This window comes from Panthera tigris, chromosome D3, assembly GCF_018350195.1.
Source record: "Panthera tigris isolate Pti1 chromosome D3, P.tigris_Pti1_mat1.1, whole genome shotgun sequence".
Lineage (NCBI taxonomy): Eukaryota > Metazoa > Chordata > Mammalia > Carnivora > Felidae > Panthera > Panthera tigris.
The window spans coordinates 89,659,632-89,680,654 of record NC_056671.1 but is presented as its reverse complement, the minus strand read 5'-3'; the positions used below and the strand labels follow the sequence as shown (position 1 = coordinate 89,680,654).

At 40.1% G+C, this 21,023-nt stretch overlaps 1 protein-coding gene across 7 annotated transcripts in view; it reads right to left on the bottom strand.

Annotated features, from left to right (window-relative positions):
* ZNF407 (zinc finger protein 407) overlaps positions 1 to 21,023 on the bottom strand; it is a 454,006-nt gene that overhangs the window by 277,262 nt on the left and 155,721 nt on the right. For 6 of the 7 annotated variants that reach the window (XM_007084736.3, XM_042962729.1, XM_042962731.1 and 3 more), the window contains exon 4: positions 2,755 to 2,829. In XM_007084736.3, coding sequence (XP_007084798.2) covers positions 2,755 to 2,829 — 75 coding nt within the window. Of the gene's footprint in view, positions 1 to 2,750; positions 2,830 to 21,023 lie in introns of those variants that run through there. The other variant, XM_042962732.1, reaches the window with a different exon arrangement.

Below are 21,023 nucleotides of genomic sequence, written 5' to 3'. Positions count from 1 at the left end.
AATGAATTTGAAAATTAATTGGAATTTATTATTTTGGAACGTGAATCAGATGTAGCTATATTGAGTTCTTGATATTTAAGTGTATGAGACTTCAGAAACACAGTAATAATGTACTACCTTAAAATAAGTTCAGGCAAATTTAGGGACAAAAAACGATGTTCTCGCACAGGCCACCACTTCAGGTACTCATGAAGTCAAAACATATATATTTGAAATTATCTAAATTACTGTTGCTAATGACAGTCATGCTGACAAAAATTACTGGTTCATCAAACTACAGTGCAAGTACATGAATTTATTGGTAATAAATTATCATTTTTGCATACATCAGTCAAAGCACAAGGCCTAAATACTTGCAAACAAAATGCATTATTAATTTAATTGTCACGGCCTATTTGGCTAACTTCTATTACTATTTGCTATAATATGCAACGCATAAGAGGGGAGAATCAAATTTAAAACATAAAAGAGTAAGCTGATTATTTTGTCCTGGAGAAATTAAAATATAGCAAGCTTGCAAAACTATAGCCAAGGCATTAATGTTTTAAATAGGTAAGAAAAAAAGGTTTAACTCAATTTTGAGAACAGTAATGCCCAAAGTGAGGGTTCAACATGCTGATAAAGAGTTTCTTTGTTTCCTAAAACCATTAACAGCCATCAATTCCCTCGCCAAGGCAGGGAGGAAGGTGGAATGGAAGAAAAGAGCCCTTTGGCACCGACCAGGCTAGATTTTGCTACTTAAACAGGACCTTCCCCAGCTACACACATCTACTGGAAACCGACACTGCCGCTGGGGCCCTGGCTTTCTGACGTCGCATTTCTATGCAGTGAGAGGGAGCACCCCGAAAACACATACCGGAAACAACAAGTGTTCTGAGACACAGAGGTCTTAATAGAAACAGCAATTCAATGGAAGATGTACAGCTGAGGTGGGGCCTGCACCCTGGACTGCGTAGGGGGTTATGGCCCCAAAGACGGGACGTGCTTTCCCCACCTGAGATTCATTCTCTGATTTTAGGACCAAACCATGTCAGGTAAATGGAAAACCAAATAGCACACCTGGCTTTTCAATTTCTTGTCATGATACATAGGAGGTTTCTACTGCTCTTAAGGGCTTCAAGGATGAAAATATGTGTAAGGTGCCCAATTTTTCATTAGTATGAAACAATATGAACACTTACTTCACCCTTTACAATTCCTCAATAAAAGGCAAAATGATATAATTTGAGTCCAAAACATATACTAGTTATATGGTAGGAAATATTTTCTTTTTACTAATTAAATGACCTAGACTGTTTTCATCATTCGGAATTTATTTTGTGAACAAAATAGCCTCAGTACCTGTATATAAAGATTCTCAATGTAGATAATTAGTACAAGGAAGAACAATGGGATTAGAGTCAGAATAATAACAATTCTAACATGTATTCACTATAAGATATGGAATAAATTATTGCCTATTCCTGAATCTTGGTCCTTAGATCTATAAAACTGGAATAATAATGCACTGCTAATAACATGAGATAATGCATGTAAAAGCAACAAAAACATAGTACTTACAAAAGTTTTGTTTCTACTTTCATAAACACTCAAGAAACATAACTGACAATTCTTGAATTATAATTTAAATAATATAGAATTTTTTGAATTTCAAGAATAATGCATTCGGGAGGTGTTCAACACATACAGTCAGGCTCAAATTAAATCTAATGCTACCAACAGAAGTCCCAGAAACCCAAAGATAAAAAAAAAAGGAGGCAGGCATACACTCCGTATTTTGAGGCGGTAGTAACGTCCAAACTAAAACGCTAAGAAAACGGTATGCCCTCAAAAGAAGTGTCAAGGTAAATTGCTTATAAACACAGAAAATATTGGTAAGAGCATTTTAAATGTTTTAAAAAGGCAATTAAACATTGACAAATAAGGAAGAAGTCCTAGGAGGTCCTGGGCTATAGAACAATCTGCATCATGACTGACATCTTAAAAAAGTATTAAAAACCAAAAGTTTCCAGGAGCAACTACAGATGAGATGCCATCTCGGAGGGTTTGGGGGCAACCTACTGTGTCTGTGAAGGAAGAAGAGAGGGTTTTACTAGCTCTGGGTGAGCTGTACATTGTACAGATTTAAAAATTTCAGAAGTAGCCAAACTCACCTGATAGGTGACATTGTTCTATTTCTGCTCACCTAATATAATTAAGTATATGTGCTGAAGCTAATTATGACACAGTGGCAAGAGAAAAGGCGGCCTGGCAGTTGATGACATAATAATCGTAGTGTTATTTTTCATGACATGGCAACTATAGTATTATTTTGGGGATGACACAAGATGTATTCCTTTTTTAGTGTCAGCAATGTTTAATTACAGTAAGAATTTAAAAATATTATTTTAAAACCTCAAAATAAAAATACAGGAAAAAACAGACCAAGTTTACTTTTACATACTTATTTTAGCCCATTCATACACATGTGCAGAGGTCATCCCCTCTAAATCAACTTTTCTACTGTTTCAAGATTATTTCACAAATTCAAAGTCCCTTAAATCCTTTCAAATATTTTTAGATTAGAATTTTTAAAATTAAAATGACATTAAATTTTGGGGGGAGAATGACATAAAATATATTATTCGACCACAGAGTACCACAAATGCAAACATGATGAACTGACTTGATAAAAATTCTAGAAGGCACTTAAACAAAGCCTAAAACGAAAACATAACTGTATTTGTTAAATTTTAAAAAATGAACAAAAATTACCTTTCTTTGGGGGTGCCAACTCCATGTTTGCCTAGCAGATGAGTATTTAAGTGCTTCTTCATTACAAAAGCAACCCTGAAGAAAGAAATAACAATAATTATAGAATTCAGTCATAACTCTCTACTAAAAATATGTCCAGAAAGTATTTTCAAACAGGCATTTATATATGAATACAACAGGAATGTGCATATTACAGTGGTGTTCTTGGTAAACCAGATGCTTGCATACAGATCAAATATACTGTGATATTTGAAGACCAGAAGAAATAAGTGAATTTAAATTAAATGGTTTGTTTTCTTACTTGAGTGTGTGAACAGGGACAAAAACAATGACTGTAGCTTAGTCACTGTCTTCACCATCAGAAGAAAGATAAAGCAATACCACAACATAACATTCACTGCCCCCTAGTTGATCCCACACTTCAATCATGAAATGAGTTTGAGAAAATGTCATTTTATTAAATATTTAAGGGACTATAAAAGAGAAAATGAATAGCTTCCATGAAGCTTCCTTGAAAACATGGTAATAATTTGAAAAAAGGTTTTTAAAAATGTTATAAATGTTTATTGTGTCTCTGGCACATGCAAAAAAGAAAAAAAAATGTGCTTAAGTGCCAAGAAGACGTCAATAACTAAAACAAACAAAAAGTATTACCTGACACACTACCTTATTTCAAACACAAATCAGCTTACTTAATTCAATTTTGATTTCATAAATATGAAATGGACAGGAATCAGCACCCAGGCCATGGAACACTAGTTATCTCCTTCTGAATACAGTACAACATCAATTTAATTACATCGTGTGATTATTTAAAACAATTTAGATCTCATTCAGAAGCATCAGACTAAAATGGTTCTCTTGATAAGCAAAAAAATAATAATAATAATAAATTTAATGTTATAACTTCCAGTGTAAAAGGGCTTGCAAACATTTTTGTTAATTATGTATTACAGCTGTCCTTCATAAAGTTAATTACCAATAGCTGAAAGGCAACAGAATCTATTTGCATATGTACATGAAAGGCATGACATATGCAAAAATATGATTTTAATTAGCATTCTATGATATGAAGGGCTACAAATCAAATTGGCATGTTATAAGATTCTTAACATTAAACACCGAATTCATCTGGACATGTTTGCACAAACGGGCAATGTAAGACTATAACGTACTGCGGCCTTCTGGAAGAGAAGTGTCAAAAGCTAAGACTGAAACAATTTCTAAAACTGTGAATGCCTCTTTTGTGTGTGTGTGTGTGTTTTTTTCCCCCATTTCTGGTCTATTTTGGTTATTTTCCTATAATATTAGGGAACCTCAGTTTTGAGGCTAAAACAATGTATTTGCATTTTTTAAATGACTGTGACTTCATTATTCAAATAACGTATGTGTATACACTGAAAATGACATTCATTCTTTTTTATATGTTAGGTAATAGATATGGACAATACATGCTTTACAACTATACATAACTGATCACGCTATCAATCATTAAAATGGAAAAATGATTACATGTAAAGAATCAAAGAGTGATGATATTAAATGCTTAGCAAGAATAATGGTACAAGATATTCTATATTTGTTTCTGCTTGATTTGGACAAAATAAATAACATTTTTCATTTCCTTAAAAAAGAATGCAGTAATAACAACAGTCCATTTAAGGCATAACTTCCCTACTGTCCTCTATTTTCCTATAATTAAAAAAACATAAAGCTAATAGCAAAGAGCAAAGGCTAAGAACCCAAAGTTGCAAAGCAAAGCTTATTTACATGACCAAGTATAATTTAAGAGACGTGAGCTTAGAACCACAGTGCAGTTTCTAAATGAAAAAAAAAATTTTATTAATTAAAATGTTTAAGTTTTAAGACTGGAAACAAAAATATTACCCTGCACAGGGGAGCAAACTAAAGTACACAGCGAGAGAAAGCTTCTACCTAATATAATTTCTCAATTATCTGCTCAATGTAACACTAAATATTTGGAGGAATAACAATTTTTTTATTATGGGAAAAATTTATAATACTAAAATATAGCTCAATTACAGCCAAATGTAAAATGTCCATTCAACTGAAATCTGACTTGACATATAAAGTCTTTAAATTCGGTCTATACAAAGTACAAGTAGCATCAAAGTCTCAGTATCATCCTCAATTAAAAAATGTAACTCAAACATGGCTAAAATAATCTTACCAACTTACATGAACAAAACATTGCAAACAATTTGCGATTACTGAATGTCTTCTAGCTTTCACTGCCATCTTCATAGCACTGCATTAATATCTTTAGCATATTAACTGCTTTGGAAATTTTAAAATCTAGATACCATCAGAAATAAAACAAAAATAGCCACAAATTTGAAAAGTGATACAAGTGAAATGCCTTCTTCCTCATGAATACTTCTGCCTTTTGGCCTCCATCGTGTTTCCCCACATTTACTGATCACTTCCTGTGTAGCGCACGAATATGTCACATCAGACAGAGCTGTGCCTTCACGGAGCTTTCATTCCATCACCTGTAGCCTCCAACAGGATGCACCCAGCCCGCTGCACTCCTGCGGGCACACAGCAAGTCCCGTGCTTGGTAAGGAACAGTTCTAGACAGATGCGATGCACACAGGGCAACTCTTACGAGTCCTACCTCAGAAAATGTTAACACTAGTGAAACAGACAAGAACAAGCATCTTGAATAGTGATAAGAGGATAAACAAAAAGAAGAAGGAAGATCTGAATTCTATATTGGAATCAAAATTCTATATTGGAGGCTCCAGAACGTGGCTTATGAGGGAAGGAGGCAAGGAACTAGCAGGGGACAGAGCAGGGAACAGCAGGCCACAGAAGGAAGGGCAGCCAGGACAGCTGAGTATGAGCCTAGTGTGGGGTCTGCTCCTGGAGGGGAGGGTAGAGGGGAGGAAGGGGCAAGGGCTGAGCAGGTGGAAGGGCAGGGGAGGGCAGGGGAAGGCAGGATAGGGCAGGGCAGGCCGTGTGGTGTCCGAGAGCAACAACCTCACAGGCCAGACAGCCCAGGCTCACACTCCAGTGAGAAAGGAAGCCCAGTCTGAACACTAGTGGGACACGTCTGACTCCCACTCTGATGGATTCCTCTAGCTGCTGGGCGCAGAGTAGACGGAGGGAGGGGACGAGGGCAGGGGCTGCCAGAAGACTCTGGGAGGCACCCAACAAGAGGGGAACCTGCTGGCCTGGAGGTCAAGGGCGAGGTGCACGCTAGAATACACTCGCTGAGGTCGTCCACCTGCAAATGCCTGACAATCTGAAGGAACACCTTGAAATAATAAAAACAGTGTTTTCTATATATGATTGATTTCCAAGTATCTATAATTGCCTGAAATAGCATCACTTAAAATTGCTTTTGATGTCAAAAGAGCAGCACAGTAATAACATTTACATCCTAGCTATAGATTTCTACTTTTCAGTACAAATATTTCTTACTTTAACTTCTAATTTTAAACCGATTTCTCCTACACGATACGTCGACCTAATCACAGCCTCTTCCTTCAGTCCCTTAGGTCATATCACTGCGGAATGATTTCCACTTCAGAGTCATCAAAGACTATCTGATTGATCTATTTAAGTAAATAAAACAGTGTCATGAATTTGGGGAAAGAGATGTGAAACAGAAACCTAGAGCCACAGCACGCGAGAGCCTCTAACACACAGCAAGTCAGGATGTTTAATGGGGGGGGGGGGGGGGGGGGGCAGAGGTCAGCTGTGCACAGGCCGTGTTCCTCCCGGCCTCAAGCCAAGACGAGCAGCAGCCGTATGCCTCCTGAGTCTCTGCCATGTTATTTCTGTGTCCCTTGCCTCTCTGACAAGGGCACATGCTCCTCAAAGACAGGCCTGTAGGGTATATAATACCTAACTGTGTGAGAATTTCTGACCATCAGGTCAACGCAGGCCACACAGGTTACAGGAAAGAGGAACATGTGTGCTTTTCCACAGTTAAAATCCAAACACATTAACACAGTAAGTCAACAAGAATCTGCAGGACTTGTTAACACACGACTATGAGGCAAGCCCATGTACATCCTCTTTAGGTCTTACTGAGGGATCCGAGTCCCCTACCCAGGTCTCCAGCGGGGCCCCCAACACCCATGCACACACACCCCTAACCACTGCCCAGAACGCAGGCTACACAGAGACGTCTCACAGGTGGTGTCCAGTGTCAACCCCTTCCCAGCACTGCCACCAAGACATGTGACTCTGGACCTGAACTTCTTGGTGTCACTTGCAGTCCAGCATTAATTCACCCTGTAAGCTCAGACATGTGACTTAACAAGGTGCCTTCGGTTTCCTCATATATCAAATGGATGGCAGTGACTGTTCCTACCTAATAAGGATGTGATGGGGAGAACACGATCATTGTTTGCACAGCACAGAGCATGGTGACTCACACATTCTTAACATTATACAAATCTTTGCCACTTTTAGCTCTTAACCACCTTAAACTCAAAGGTTCAAGGCCTAACTACCCCCCTCCCGATAATCGACCTCATTCCCACTGGCCAGCACCTCTCTGTAATCAGGCCACGTTAGCAGGAAGTTAGCCAAGTTAGCAATGTGGTAGGAACCCCACGTTCATAGGAGCTACAATGCAATTCAAAGTGATTCGATTCAAACACGAATTAAAAGGTTCACATGTTTTAATACCATCAGTAAGCACCGGGGACTCCAAAGTAAACAGCACTCAGGGCTACCCATGGAACAGACAGGAGAGGAGCAAGCAATGACGAAGAATGTTTAGGTGCAATCGCCAAGATCGCGAGCAGAGACCACAGAGAGCGGGAGCCACTCCGAGGTTCCAAAGAGGCCTCGGAGCACAACAGTTAAACGGGTCAAGGCGTGCAGATTCCAGGCCCACGGACCAGGACATGCAATGGGGAAAGAAGTAACACAGAAAGGTCGAGAAAGATTGCTAGAGAATTAGGTACCAATCTGAGATAACAAAGGGAAAAAAAAAAAAAAAAAAAACAGCAGAGTTCTAAATCACGAAGCATCCTATGAGTCATGCCAAAAACTTTAGATTTTATCCAGATTCTCAACATTTGCCAAATATCCTGCAGATGACTGTTCTGTAGGATGGTCATAGGGATGTTTCCGAACGGGGAGGGCTGGAGGGCGGGGTGTGAAGCCTCACCAGGCAACACTGAGTTGGGAGAGTCAGACACTGCAGCCTCCCAGTCGGAAGGAGCCTGTGAGCACGGAGGCCCAAGAAAGGGAGGGGAGATGTGTGCAGCTCTCTCTGAACCTACTGGACGGCTACATATTTTTGTCATAAAGATGAACGAACATCTGTTAGAACTCTGTCTTCAGGACACGATTAAGAAAATGCTGCTGTAGAGTCTGAGGAACACTGAAGCAGGACATGAACATGACCGGATGTACACTTCAAAAGGCACGGGTTTTGCAGTCAGCAATGAGAGCAGGGCCTACTCTACCACTTACCATGGGAGTGGCTGAGCCCACACATTTCTTTTTTTTAATCACGCTAATCCTCTCCTTCCTACTTTGTAGCGTGGGGGCAGAAATCCATATCTCAGAAAGTTTTAAAAATGAGATAATAGGGGTGCCTGGGTGGTTCAGTGGGTTAGGCGTCTGACTTCAGCTCAGGTCATGATCTCACAGTCCATGAGTTCGAGCCCCGCATCGGGCTCTGTGCTGACAGCTGGAGCCTGGAGCCTGCTTTGGATTCTGTCTCTCTCTCTCTCTCTCTCTCTCTGCCCCTCCCTGCTCATGCTCTGTCTCTCTCTGTCTCAAAAATAAATAAAACCATTAAAAAATAAAATAAATACAATAAAATAGGAAAATTATCCTGGACTATGTAGGTGGACTCAAGGCAATCACAAGTGTCCTTCAAAAGTGGAAGAGGAAGGCAGAAGAAAGGAGGCAGAGAGAGAGATAGAACTACGAGACCGGGACCAGAGACGAGCTGCACTGCAGGCTCTGAAGGTGGAAGAAGCCGGACCATTAGCCGAAGAATGCAGGTGATTCTACTGGGGGACATATGACCACCTTGTTCCCCCACAACGGTCTCTTGGTGGCGGCAGTGTTCATTAGTTAATCTTACCTATCACAATCATTATAATAAGGGTTGCAAAATGACAATGTTCTAATTCTATCATTTCTTCTACATTTATTAGAATGACATTCTTCTAGAAAGAACTTCACCATTTTCACCTGCCTCACTGTCTCATGCTCTCCTCCTTGCTCCCTTCCAAGAACATTTTAAATGGACTTTTGTGTTTTCACTTTTATGTCATGTTTCACAATCAATTACCATAATTATGCTTTGTGATTCTCACACTGTCCCAAAATTAGCCAATGGAGGCCCTTTGAAGCTAGCTACTAAGTCCTTTTGACATCACTCGTCTTGGTGCCTGAGCATTTCCTTATTTTCCAGCGTAAGATGTTCCAGGCTCACCATGTCTTTTCCCTGACTGGACTCAGCCCCAGTTTCTTATAGTAAGGAGTGGTATTTACAAAGCAAGATCTAGGTGCTACCTATGATGACTGCTACTGGGATATCACTAAATCCAAGCTCCTCTGGGGCACAAAACTAGGAAATAAATAAGTAAAGGAGCGTCTGAGCAGCTCAGCTGGTACAGCGTCAGACTCTTGCTTTCGGCTCAGGTCATGATCTTACAGTTTGCTGGTTCAAGCCCTGTATCGGGCTCTGTGCTGGCAGTACAGAGCCTGCTTGGGATTCTCTCTCTCTCTGTCTCTCTCTCTCTCTCATTCTCTCTGCCCCTCCCACATGTCCCGTGTGTGTGTGTGTGTGTGTGTGTGTGTGTGTGTGTGTGTGTCAAAATACATAAATAAAACTTTAAGAATAAATAAATAAGTAAGTAAACACACAAAGAAATATGGTGGGTATACTTCCTGATGGCCAGGAAAGGAAATATACAGAGGATCTCAAATATAACGCTACTCTTAGGTAATGAGTATTCACTACAACAACTGAATGCATCCTTTCATTTTCTAAAATACTGTATGTTTTCAAGTGGCATACAAGCATGTTTTATATAAAAAAAATCACAGTATACACAGAGAAAGAAGCAGCTTTTACTGTGAACCCTCCAAGTGGAAACGTGCTGATCATGACTGCTTCCTGAAATCTCCAATTACGTGCTTCTTGCACAAGTTCTCAACCATCCCTGAACGCTCCCTGCTTCCCACTATTGTCAACTCTTGTCCTTCCTCTTACCTTCACGGGATGACATTACCATTCTTACTTCGAATTACTTCATACTAATTCCTTTCTGGGCACCAAGCGTAACCCCGTTGTGGATGAGTCTGAAATACGTACCTCCACCATGGCCTTTCCTGGGGCATGTTTTCCTTCTCTGAACTGACAATACCTTCAAGCAGGCCTGACCCCAGTCATGACCTTCCCTCACTAACGGTCTCTCCAAACTTCCCTGATTCCAGCACCTGTACCACGTGCCCAATTCAATAATCATATCCTCATGTTCATGAATCATCTGTTGTTTGGGTCACAACTGTTCCCTATCAAGACATTACATACTTCTCTCATTCTCCTATGATTGCACTAGAACAAGCCGTGTTAGAGTGTGAAAGCATCAAGGTGCTCTCCATCACAACTCACCCCGTATTCGACCATCACATCATCTGTCCCTAAATATGTTCATACTGCACCTCAGTCATAAACATTTTATGATTCCCTACTGAACTGAATAAAGCACCAAGCCTTAAGCGAGCAAATATTAGTCTTCAATAGTCATCTGAACCAGTTATCCCAATTTTTGGAATATACCCTCAAGAAAGAATTGGAAATGAAGGGAAAAAAGCTGCACTCCAACTGAAAAATAAAAAGACCCTAAATGCTCAATAGTAATGGCATGATTATATTAGGATATTATGCACCAATTAAAAGTACAGAAAATTTCTCAAGGCATATTAGATTAAAAAACACAAAAACATTACGTACAATGTAATCCCATGTGTGTATATAAACGCACATGTATTTTTGTACTCTAGCATAAAAACATACAAACACAGACGTGAGGCAAATACAAGTCAAATTCACTTAACATGAGATTTAGTTTTAGATTATTTACATTCTTTGCTTTTCTACAATCAGTGAAATTTTTAATAGTGAAAAATAACATGCTGCTTTATACTTTACACGGCACACTCGTGTCCCCTCAGCGCCTTGTCACAACCGACTGCATGAGCAGCACAGCCGCCACCAGGGTGACCGGAGCGAGCACGGACCGGGGCTCCCAGAAGGGAAGTGACTTTGACTTTTACAAGAAAATGTGGCAAAGAAGCTAAAGACGTAAAATCAAGATTCACACCTCCTGGCCTTGACACAGAGCTCTTTCTGCCTTTCTGTGCCTCCTGCGAAAGGAAGATTATGCCTCATGAAGACAAGAAAAAAAAAGGAAAAGAAATGCTACAGAAATAGAAGTATTCACAAAGAATATCATTATAGCATATTAAATACTGTTCTAAATGAACAGGACTCTTTAGAAACTAATGAGTGAAAAATCAAGTAGTTGATGTAGGATAGAAGTTTTAGTTTTTCATTTTTTAATTCAGAGATTAGGAAAGTACTTATAATATTTAAGAAGAATACACTTATCCTGTGGTGAAGATAAAAACTAAAAATTAATGACCAGTGAAACAGGTCAGATAAAACAATAAACACAACGCAATCAGTTAACAAAAATAATTATGCTTAGAGATAAACATAAAGATGCCAAGCATTATTAAAACACTGGCCAGTGGGGTTAGAGCACATTGGTTTTATTATGAACAAAATCAAGATAAAATAGATATTTTGCTCTCAAAGTATCAAAAACCAAGATCATGGTATGGCTGTTTCTAAAATGTAAAATATGCTGCACAAAGTAAATCAACACTTAACTGAAGTATTAAAACTTCATTAGCGTAACATTTAAATGAAATATGTTCTGGGCGCCTGGGTGGCTCTGTTGGTTGAGCGTCCAACTTCAGCTCAGATCATGATCTCGTGGTTTGTGAGTTCGAGCCCCGCACTGGGCTCTGTGCTGACAGCTCAGAGCCTGGAGCCTGCTTCGGATTCTGTGTCTCCCTGTCTCTCTGCCCCTCCCATGGTCATGCTGTCTCTCTCTCTCTCAGTAATAAACATTTTTTAAAAATTTAAATGAAATATGTTCTATATCATCCTAAACGTATTTGTAAACAGGTTCCCATTTACTGTTTTAAACATGACTTCACATAAGAGTTTTTTCCATCCACTTCTCTGGCCTATTAATTAGCACATTAACTTAAATGAACACACAAAAAAACTTGGAAGTTTCTCAAAGGAATTCAAATCTATCAAAAACTTTATGTGGCAAATGAAGAAAAAAAATCTATGATTACATGAGATTTGTTTATTCCAAAGCTCAGAAGTTATTGGGTGTTAACACTTGAAAACTACAGTTCTCGGGGTGCCTGGGTGACTCAGTCGGCTAAGCATCTGACTTCAGCTCAGGTCATGATCTCAGGGTTCGTGAGTTCGAGCCCCGCGTTGGGCTCTGTGCTGACAGCTCAGAGCCTTGAGCCTGCTTCCGATTCTGTCTCCCTCTGTCTCTGCCTCTCCCCTGCTCACACTCTGTCTCTCTCTCTCAAAATTAAATCAACATTTAAAAAATTGTAAAGGAAAGAAAAGAAAACTACAGTTCTCAAGCTCTGTTACCAGATCATTCATTGCTAGGCCAAACCAATTATGTCTATCGGGATTTCTCAAGTATCTTACAATACCATTTCTTGAAATACCAATGCCCTTTTGGTTATAATCATCCCACAGAACCCAGAACTTCCACATTTGAAATCTGCCCTTGCAATTTTACATAAAACCACTTCCTCCAAAAACAAATTATCGTCATCCCCAAATTTAAAATGACCAAATGTCCTTTAATATTCAAAAATTCTAATTATTATTTTCCTGAAGAAACAAAACTTAACAAAACTTTTGTTTATTCATAAAAACCAAAAACTCTTCTATGTGTCACACCTCTCCTGAAAGTAAGCTTTGTGTGCACAAAAGCAGCAGTGAGCTCTTAGATATAATACAATGTTAGCTACGGCAATCAGACATATTCTTCCAAGAAACCGCGAGGTAGTGCCATAAACCCACAAACTCTCACACATACCCACAGGGCATTGCCCACGCTCTATAGGGGAGGACAGGGAGATATCCAGAGACCCAGCACTCCTCCTTCTCAAGAGGTAATTGCTAAGGGGTCCTATACGAATATCACTATTAGTATTGTCAGAATTATAAGTGTTACACCTTTCCAAGAACGTTAAATGTAGATTTTCCAGTATTAACCACATTCTTAATAGTAACAAAAGCCATCTCCTATTAGGTTTTTTGTTTTATTTGTAGGGAGAGAAATTACCAAGCTCTGTTCTGAGTGCTTTACATATATGTAACTTACTGAACCTCACTTTTAACAACCCGTGCACATACTGTAAAAGTCGGCCCCCACAAGGCTGCACAGCCAGTGAGTGGCCTTCGGCATTTGAGCCCACGCTGTCTGATCAGAGCCCACACACTGCACTCGAGTACCACTGCTTCTCTCCGTCTTACAAATTAAAATTCATATATATTACTCTTCAGTTCTTGTGTCTGCATTTTTTAACTAAAAAGTCACTTGCCAAAATAAGTAAGGAAATCAAGGACAAAGTGTATTTGGTTTCTAAGTTTATGAAACAACACAGGCAGCAGCACAGAATCACTTGCTGAAATTGCGAGTGAAAACCCTGGGTCTAATCTAGGCTCTGCAGTGAGGAGTGATGTGGCCCTGGCTCAGTTAATAACAATGACACACAGGACACAATGACGTTACGACACTTACATTGTCTCAAAGACTACTATGAATTTAGTAAAACAACTGTATTAGTGGTAAGTTATAGAATAAGGATTGCCATAATTGATGAAATGACAATTAGAAGGGAATCAAAATAAACAATGCTAGATGGGTTCAGGATGGTTACAGGGAGGGAGGGAGGGAGGGAGGGAGGGAGGGAGGGAAGGAAGGAAGGAAGGAAGGAAGGAAGGAAGGAAGGAAGGAAGGAGGAAGAAGGGGGAAAGGATGATGGGTGGGAGAGAGAAGGAAGAAAGGAGGAAGGAAGGAGGGCAGGGAAGGAGGAAGGGTAGGAGAAGTGGGGAAGGGAGGGAGGGACGAAGGGAAGAGATGGGGAGGGAGGGAGAGAGAAAGGGAGGAGAGGAAAAAGGGTGGAAGAGAGGGAGGAAGGGGGAGGGAGGAATAAGGGTGGAGAAATGGAGGGAGGGAGGAAAGAAGGGAGGGAGGAAAGGTGGTAGAGAAGGAGGGAGGGAAGAAGACGTAAGGGTGGAAGAAAGGGAGGAAGGGAGGGAGGGAGGGAGAAGGGGAGGAAGGGTGGAAGGAAGGGGGGAGGGAAGAAGGGGGAAATAGGAAGGAAAGGAGGGAGGGAGGGAGAAGGGGGGGCAAGGAGGAAGGGTGAAAGAAAGGAAGGCAGCAAGGGAGGTGGGAAGGAAGAGGGAGGGAGAAAGGGGGGAAATAGGAAGGGAGGGGGGAGAGAGGAAGTGGGGAGACAGGGAAGGAGAAGGCGAGGAAGGGTGGAAGAGCTGGAGGAAGGGAGGGACAGGGAGGAAGGAAGGGGGACATAGGAAGGAAGGGAGGGAAGGAAGAAGGGAAAGAAGGGTGTGACAAGAAGATACTGACCACAAGCCACCCTCACTGAAAAGTTTCCCAACGATTTCAACACACAACCCTTGGCCTGGAGCTGCCTCAACCCTTCTGAAGGTGGCAAAGCAGTGGTGGGGCCTTCTGTTACTGTTAGGTATTACCCTAGAAATGGCAAGTGGTAACACGGTCAAGGGAAATTAAAATTCGTACAGCACGCTGGGGAAAGTGCAGAGCAAGGCCCCGAGCGCAACAGACCTGGGGCTGAGTCCAGCCGGGCCATGGCGGAGGACACCAGCTCACCCTGGCCGTGAAGACTGCGTGACAGGCGGTGTGGCAGGGCTTCCTGGGGTGCTGAGAGCCCAGGGACCATTCGGGAATTGTTGGCCGACATCGTGGCAATGACAAAAATTAGGACTCCTCCTCAGAACAGGAGGAAGAGGAGGACACAGGACACGCACCGGGCTTCGCACTCGCACACGAGACTCTGAGTCCCAGCTTCGCCCTTCCCGAACAAGAAGACCTCCCTCACTGGGCTAAACGAGTTTGAAAACCACACGCTAACACAAATTACCATTTTGTTGACAGAACACTGTAGGCCAAGTAGAGCGGCGAATGTTTGCCTGGATTCTTCAGATACATAGATTTACTAACCTCAATTTCCAAATAAGAATATTGGGGTATAGTGGAATGAAACAAAACAACGGTTAGAGTAAAAGCTATCTATATGCAGTATATAGAAGCCTATACAGTAAAGTGTCGGAATATTGCAAGAAATGCACTAAGGTCTCGATATATGATTGCTATTAATAAATTAAGAGTCTCTTCCTACCCAAGCATATAATCCTGGTATTGTCCTTATTGATTAAATGTGCAAAAGCTAAAATACATCAGGGTGTTGATGTCGAGGAATAAAACACCAATCGATAAATCCACCAAACAAGTATTTCCACTTGTATATGTAATTTGTCCTCAAATTTCTTCCATGATGATGTTTTATGTAAATCTATAATACAATAACAGGAAATGAAGCGGATGTCAGTGGAGGAGTGGCGACCAGCCCCTGGTTCCAGTTCCGCAAGGGAACTGAAGGGCCGGGCCCACAGGGACCAGAAGACAGTTGACTCGAAGTTCCATTTGAGATCTCCTATTCCCTAAGACATACTCTGGTCATTTGCAGTAGAGAACTCGCCAGTACACAGTGCTGACCTATCCAACACCACCATTTCCAAGGTGCCTTAGTACAGGCACTTCTGATATCATGGTAATTTGGGGGTAGAGGGGTGCTTTTCAATTACTGCTTTTAAAATATTATTTGGGGGGCGCCTGGGTGGCTCAGTCGGTTAAGCGGCCGACTTCGCTCAGGTCATGATCTCGCGGTCCATGAGTTCGAGGCCCGCGTCGGGCTCCGTGCTGACCGCTCAGAGCCTGGAGCCTGTTTCAGATTCTGTGTCTCCCTCTCTCTGACCCTCCCCCATTCATGCTCTGTCTCTCTCTGTCTCAAAAATAAATAAACGTTAAAAAATAAAATAAAATAAAATAAAATAAAATAAAATAAAATAAAATAAAATATTATTTGGTAAACAAGAATACTTAAGTTGCAATTGACATGAAAATTAGTAGAAACTGGCCATACACATTTAGTATGTTTATGGAAACCAAAATATATTGCACTGTGTATAAATAAGAGCCAGAAATTGAGATTTTAAAATGATACAATCTACTTTTAAACTAATTTGGCATGAACACACCATTATGAGATACACACAGATAAGGGGTAATCTGTATCTTGTATCAAGGCTTACATATAGTTAAGATAAATATCTTTTGTGGAACACAATTATGCAAAAAATTAGAACACAATAGAAAACATTTAATAATAAAATGTTATAGAATAGAATTTAATCTTTATTTAATGATTCAGCAGGCATATCAAAAACATGCAGTGCTTCTGGGAGATAATCATCATCATCAATTACTGCTGCATAGGAGAAATACAGAAGTGTCAATTAATAAGAGTTCTGGCTGAATTACTTCCCTATAACAATGTATAATAAACCGAGTGAACCAATTGAAATAAGAAACATTTAAGGAATTTTTATAATAACTGAATGAACCAATTGAAATAAGAAACATTTAAGGAATTTTTATAATAATAAAGTCAGGATTATTTTGTTCTCCTTTTAAAATTTCTTTATCATCTGAAATAAGGTGTCTTAACAAAGTTTACTTAAGTGATAGACAGCAAAGAGGAATGTAAATTAGAAAAAGAATGAGGGGCGCCTGAGTGGCTCAGTCAGTTGAGCATCCAACTCTTGATTTCAGTTCAGGTCATGATCCCAGGGTCATGGGATCAAGCTCCACTTTGGGTTCTGGGCTAAGAGTGCAGAGCCCGCATGGGATATTCTCTCTGTCTCTCTCTCCCTCTCTGCCTCCCTCCCCACCCACCCCTCCCAGTCCTGCCATCTGCTCCTCACCCTGATCATACTCTAAAAATACAAAATATCAAAAAAAAAAAAAAAAAAAAAAAAAAAAAAAGAAAAAGAAAAAATATTCCAAAGACAAAGACAGACTGTCTATCCTATTCAGGAAGTTAGCATGTTGTTGGCTGTAGACTGCATCATGTACCATGTTGGGCAGATGCAGAACATTATTTCCATCTTTAGTTACAATTTTTGTTTAATTTTTTTAATGTTTATTCATTTTTCAGAGAGAGCAAGAGAGAGAAACAGAGAGACAGAGACAGAGCGGGGGAGGGGCAGAGAGAGAGGGAGACACAATCCAAAGCAGGCTCCAGGCTCTGAGCTGTCAGCACAGAACCCGACGTGGGGCTCAAACTCAGGAACCGTGAGATCATGACCTGAGCCATAGTCGGACGCTTAACCAACTGAGCCACCCAGGGGTCCCTTTAGTTAGAAATTAAATGCAAATTAAGAGGATATGTACAAGTGCAAGGATGGCAAGGGGAACACCGCAGGTGCTCTGTACGAGGACGACAGGGTCGAACCAAACTATGCTCCACAGATCCCTATTCCTAGGATTCACCCAGTTAGGAAAGGCCATGAGAGAGACTCTGGTGGGACACATGGAATACAGAAGTGGGGCAAGGCTCACACATGTTGTAATTCATTGCCAAGATCATCTGTCATAATGCAACAACCAACACGCCAACACTACTCTCCTCTCCGTGAACTGGGGGTCTTCCACCAGCTTCTGCTGGACTGCTGGACTAACTGGGTACGTTTGAATGAGGAAAAGACCAGCTTTTGCGGAAATGCATGCCTCTCATCAATGTGAGAGACAATGAAGGATTCAGTCTGTGCTCTTGGGCCCCAGTTCATGCTCGCAAGTCCCCTTACTCTGTACTCCCCACTCTGGGTCTTTCCTCACCTCTCAACTACCTGTCCTACAGACAGTTTCAAGATCCAACATCAAATGAAATGACAGTACCTTACGGAGACTGGTTGAAACTGTTTCCACAGTTGTATAAGACCAAATCACCATAACGAATCCCTTAACTTTCTTAGTATAACCACACACACACACACACACACACACACACACACACACACACACATACATATATACATATTACTGGTTCTAAATGCCTGATTGATGCAGAATTTTACAAATGGAATGAAAAGGACTTACCCTTCCCACCGAAAACAAAGAAAAAAACCCAACATATATGAAATATATGAAATAACAATTTTTAACACAGGGAACATCAGGCAAAGAAAGTGATCTCAGAGAGAGACAGTTCTCAGACATTGGCACAGGCTGTGGAAATGTAGTTGAAGATGAGTAGACCTATGAAGGCCAATTTATGCAGATAAGCTGAGACAAAATGGACTACATGAAGACCAGGGAGCTGGAGAGAGGAACAGGAGAGACCTACATATACAGAAAGAAATCAAGATCAGCAGAAGGAATGCAGGGAGCATTCAGTTATTTATTGATCAAACTGCATGTCTAAAGAAACTACACAAAAGTATGGTTAAGAATAGACAAGGGGTGCCTGGGTGGCTCAGTCAGTTGAGTGTCCAAATCTGGATTTTGGCTCAGGTCATGATCTCACAATTCGTGAGATCGAGCCCCATGTCAGGCTCCGAGCTGAGTGTGGATCCTGTTTGGGATTCTCTCTCTCTCTCTCTCTCTCTCTCTCTCTCTCTCTGCCCCTTCCCTGCTCCCCTCGCCTCCCTCTCTCTCTTTCTCTCTCACAAAATCAATAAATAAACTTAAAAAAAAAAAAAAAAGAACAGCAACAGACAAAAAACATTACAAGAAAAAGTGATCAGTGCTCACACAGGACCAGCCTGGAGAACATGATGACTCACACATGGGGCAAACAGAAAGGTCGGCCTCAGCAATACACAGTAATTAACCAGAGACTAAGCACTATCCCAATTCTGCTCTAAAGTGATGCACAAAATATCAAACTTTTTTTCCAAATGAACTAACTACATCCCAGAACAAAGCTCAAGAATATTTATTTTTTAAAAAAATTTTTTTAACGTTTTATTTTTTGAGACAGAGAGAGACAGAGCATGAATGGGGGAGGGGCAGAGAGAGAGGGAGACACAGAATCGGAAGCAGGCTCCAGGCTCTGAGCCATCAGCCCAGAGCCCGACGCGGGGCTCGAACTCATGGACCGCGAGATCATGACCCGAGCGGAAGTCGGACGCTTAACCGACTGAGCCACCCAGGCGCCCCAAGAATATTTATTAAAATACAAGATAAATAGCAGCAACAAAGTCAAATTCACAATGTGTAAAATAGAATGAAAAATTACCAGACATACAAGAAGTAGGAAAACAGGACCTATAAATAAGGAGAAAAATAAGGAGAAAAACGAGAAAAAAATAAATAAGGAACAGAGGAGATATTAAAATCAGCAGACGAGGATATCAAAATACTGTCATACAGGCAAAATGACCAAAAAGATACGTATTAAATGGAAGACATAAAAAAGACCAAAAGGAAACATCTAGAGATAAAAACTGGACTAGAGGAGATAAATTCACTTAGATGAAATTAATGACAGACTTGACACCCCAAATAGTGAACCTGAAGAAATAAAAATTAAAAAAAAAAAAAAAACAATTAAAATAAAAGCACAGAGAAAAAAGAAAACTTTGAAAACTGAAAACAGGATTAACTGTCGATTTCAAATAATATAACTGGAAAGTCCCAAATGCAGTGTGGGAGAGGGAATACCTGAACAGTCACCAAAAATGTCCCAAACTTGATGAAAATTACAAACCTACAGATACAAAAAGCTCAATAAACTACAATTAAAGCAAATATAAAGAAAACCAATGATAAAGAAAAAACCTGAAATGTAGGCAGAAAAAAAAGTCATTACGTACATAGGACCAAAAATGAGAATGATGGCTGATTTACAGACCCAATTCAGGTAACAAACAAAGACCAAAAGAAAGGGTAATTCTCTTCACCTTACACGTTTCACCATTTACAAAAATTATATCAAAATGGATTGCAGGCCTGAACATATAACCTAAGACTGTAATTCTTTTACGAGAAAACATCAGAGAAAATCTTTGTGATCTTGAGATAGACAAACATTTCTTGGATATTACAACAAAAAAACAGATCCATAAAAGGGCAATTGATATAAATTCAACAATATCAACATTTACAATTTCTCCTCTAAAGAAAATAAAGCCACAGAGTAACAGATAATACTTGCACAACATATATTTGATAAAGGACTTGTAGCTAGAAAATATAAAAAACTCAAACCTAAAAATGAGGAGGAAAAACTGTTTTCATGGGTGAAAGACTTTAATGGCTTCTTCATCAAAGAAGAAACATGGACGACCAAAAGCTCACTAGGAGATGGTTAACACCATTAGTGAAATGCAAACTAAAACCAAAAGTATACCTGGACATATCTGAAAGGAATGGCTGAAATTAACACACTGACAATACCAAGTGCTGAGCACGAACCTGGACGAACAGGAACGCTATTCACTCCTGATGGGAGTATAAAGCATTACCATTCTCTGCAAAACACTTAAACGTACACCTATCATGAGCTTATTCACAAGTGTTAACCCAAGAGAAATCAAAGCTTTTCCATACAAAACCTTCTATGTAAATGTTCATAACAGCCTAATTTTAAATACCCAGAAACTGGATCAAAAGGGAAATAGATAAATAAATGATAAAGAAAAGTGTACTTCTACTCAGCAACAGAAAGGGATGAACCAAGGATACCTAAAGCAACACTGGTGAAATCTGGAAATAGCTATGCTAATGAAGGGGCTGGACAAAAAAAGAGGAAAGTGACTGGAACAGGAGTTCTAGGAAATGCAAACTAAGTAACAGTGGCAGGAAGTAGACTGCAGGCAGCTAGGGCATGGGAGGGAGGGGTAGGAATTAAGGATTACCAAGGAAAACAGGAAACTTTTTGGCAGTAACAGAAATGTCCATTATCTTCCTTGAGGTGCTAGATTCGTGGAAATACATGTATGTGTGTATCTTTCAAAACTTATCGAATGGTATAGTTTAAATGTATTAAATCCTTTGACCCTTAAGTTAAAAATGATACTTTCAAAGGAAGTGAATTTC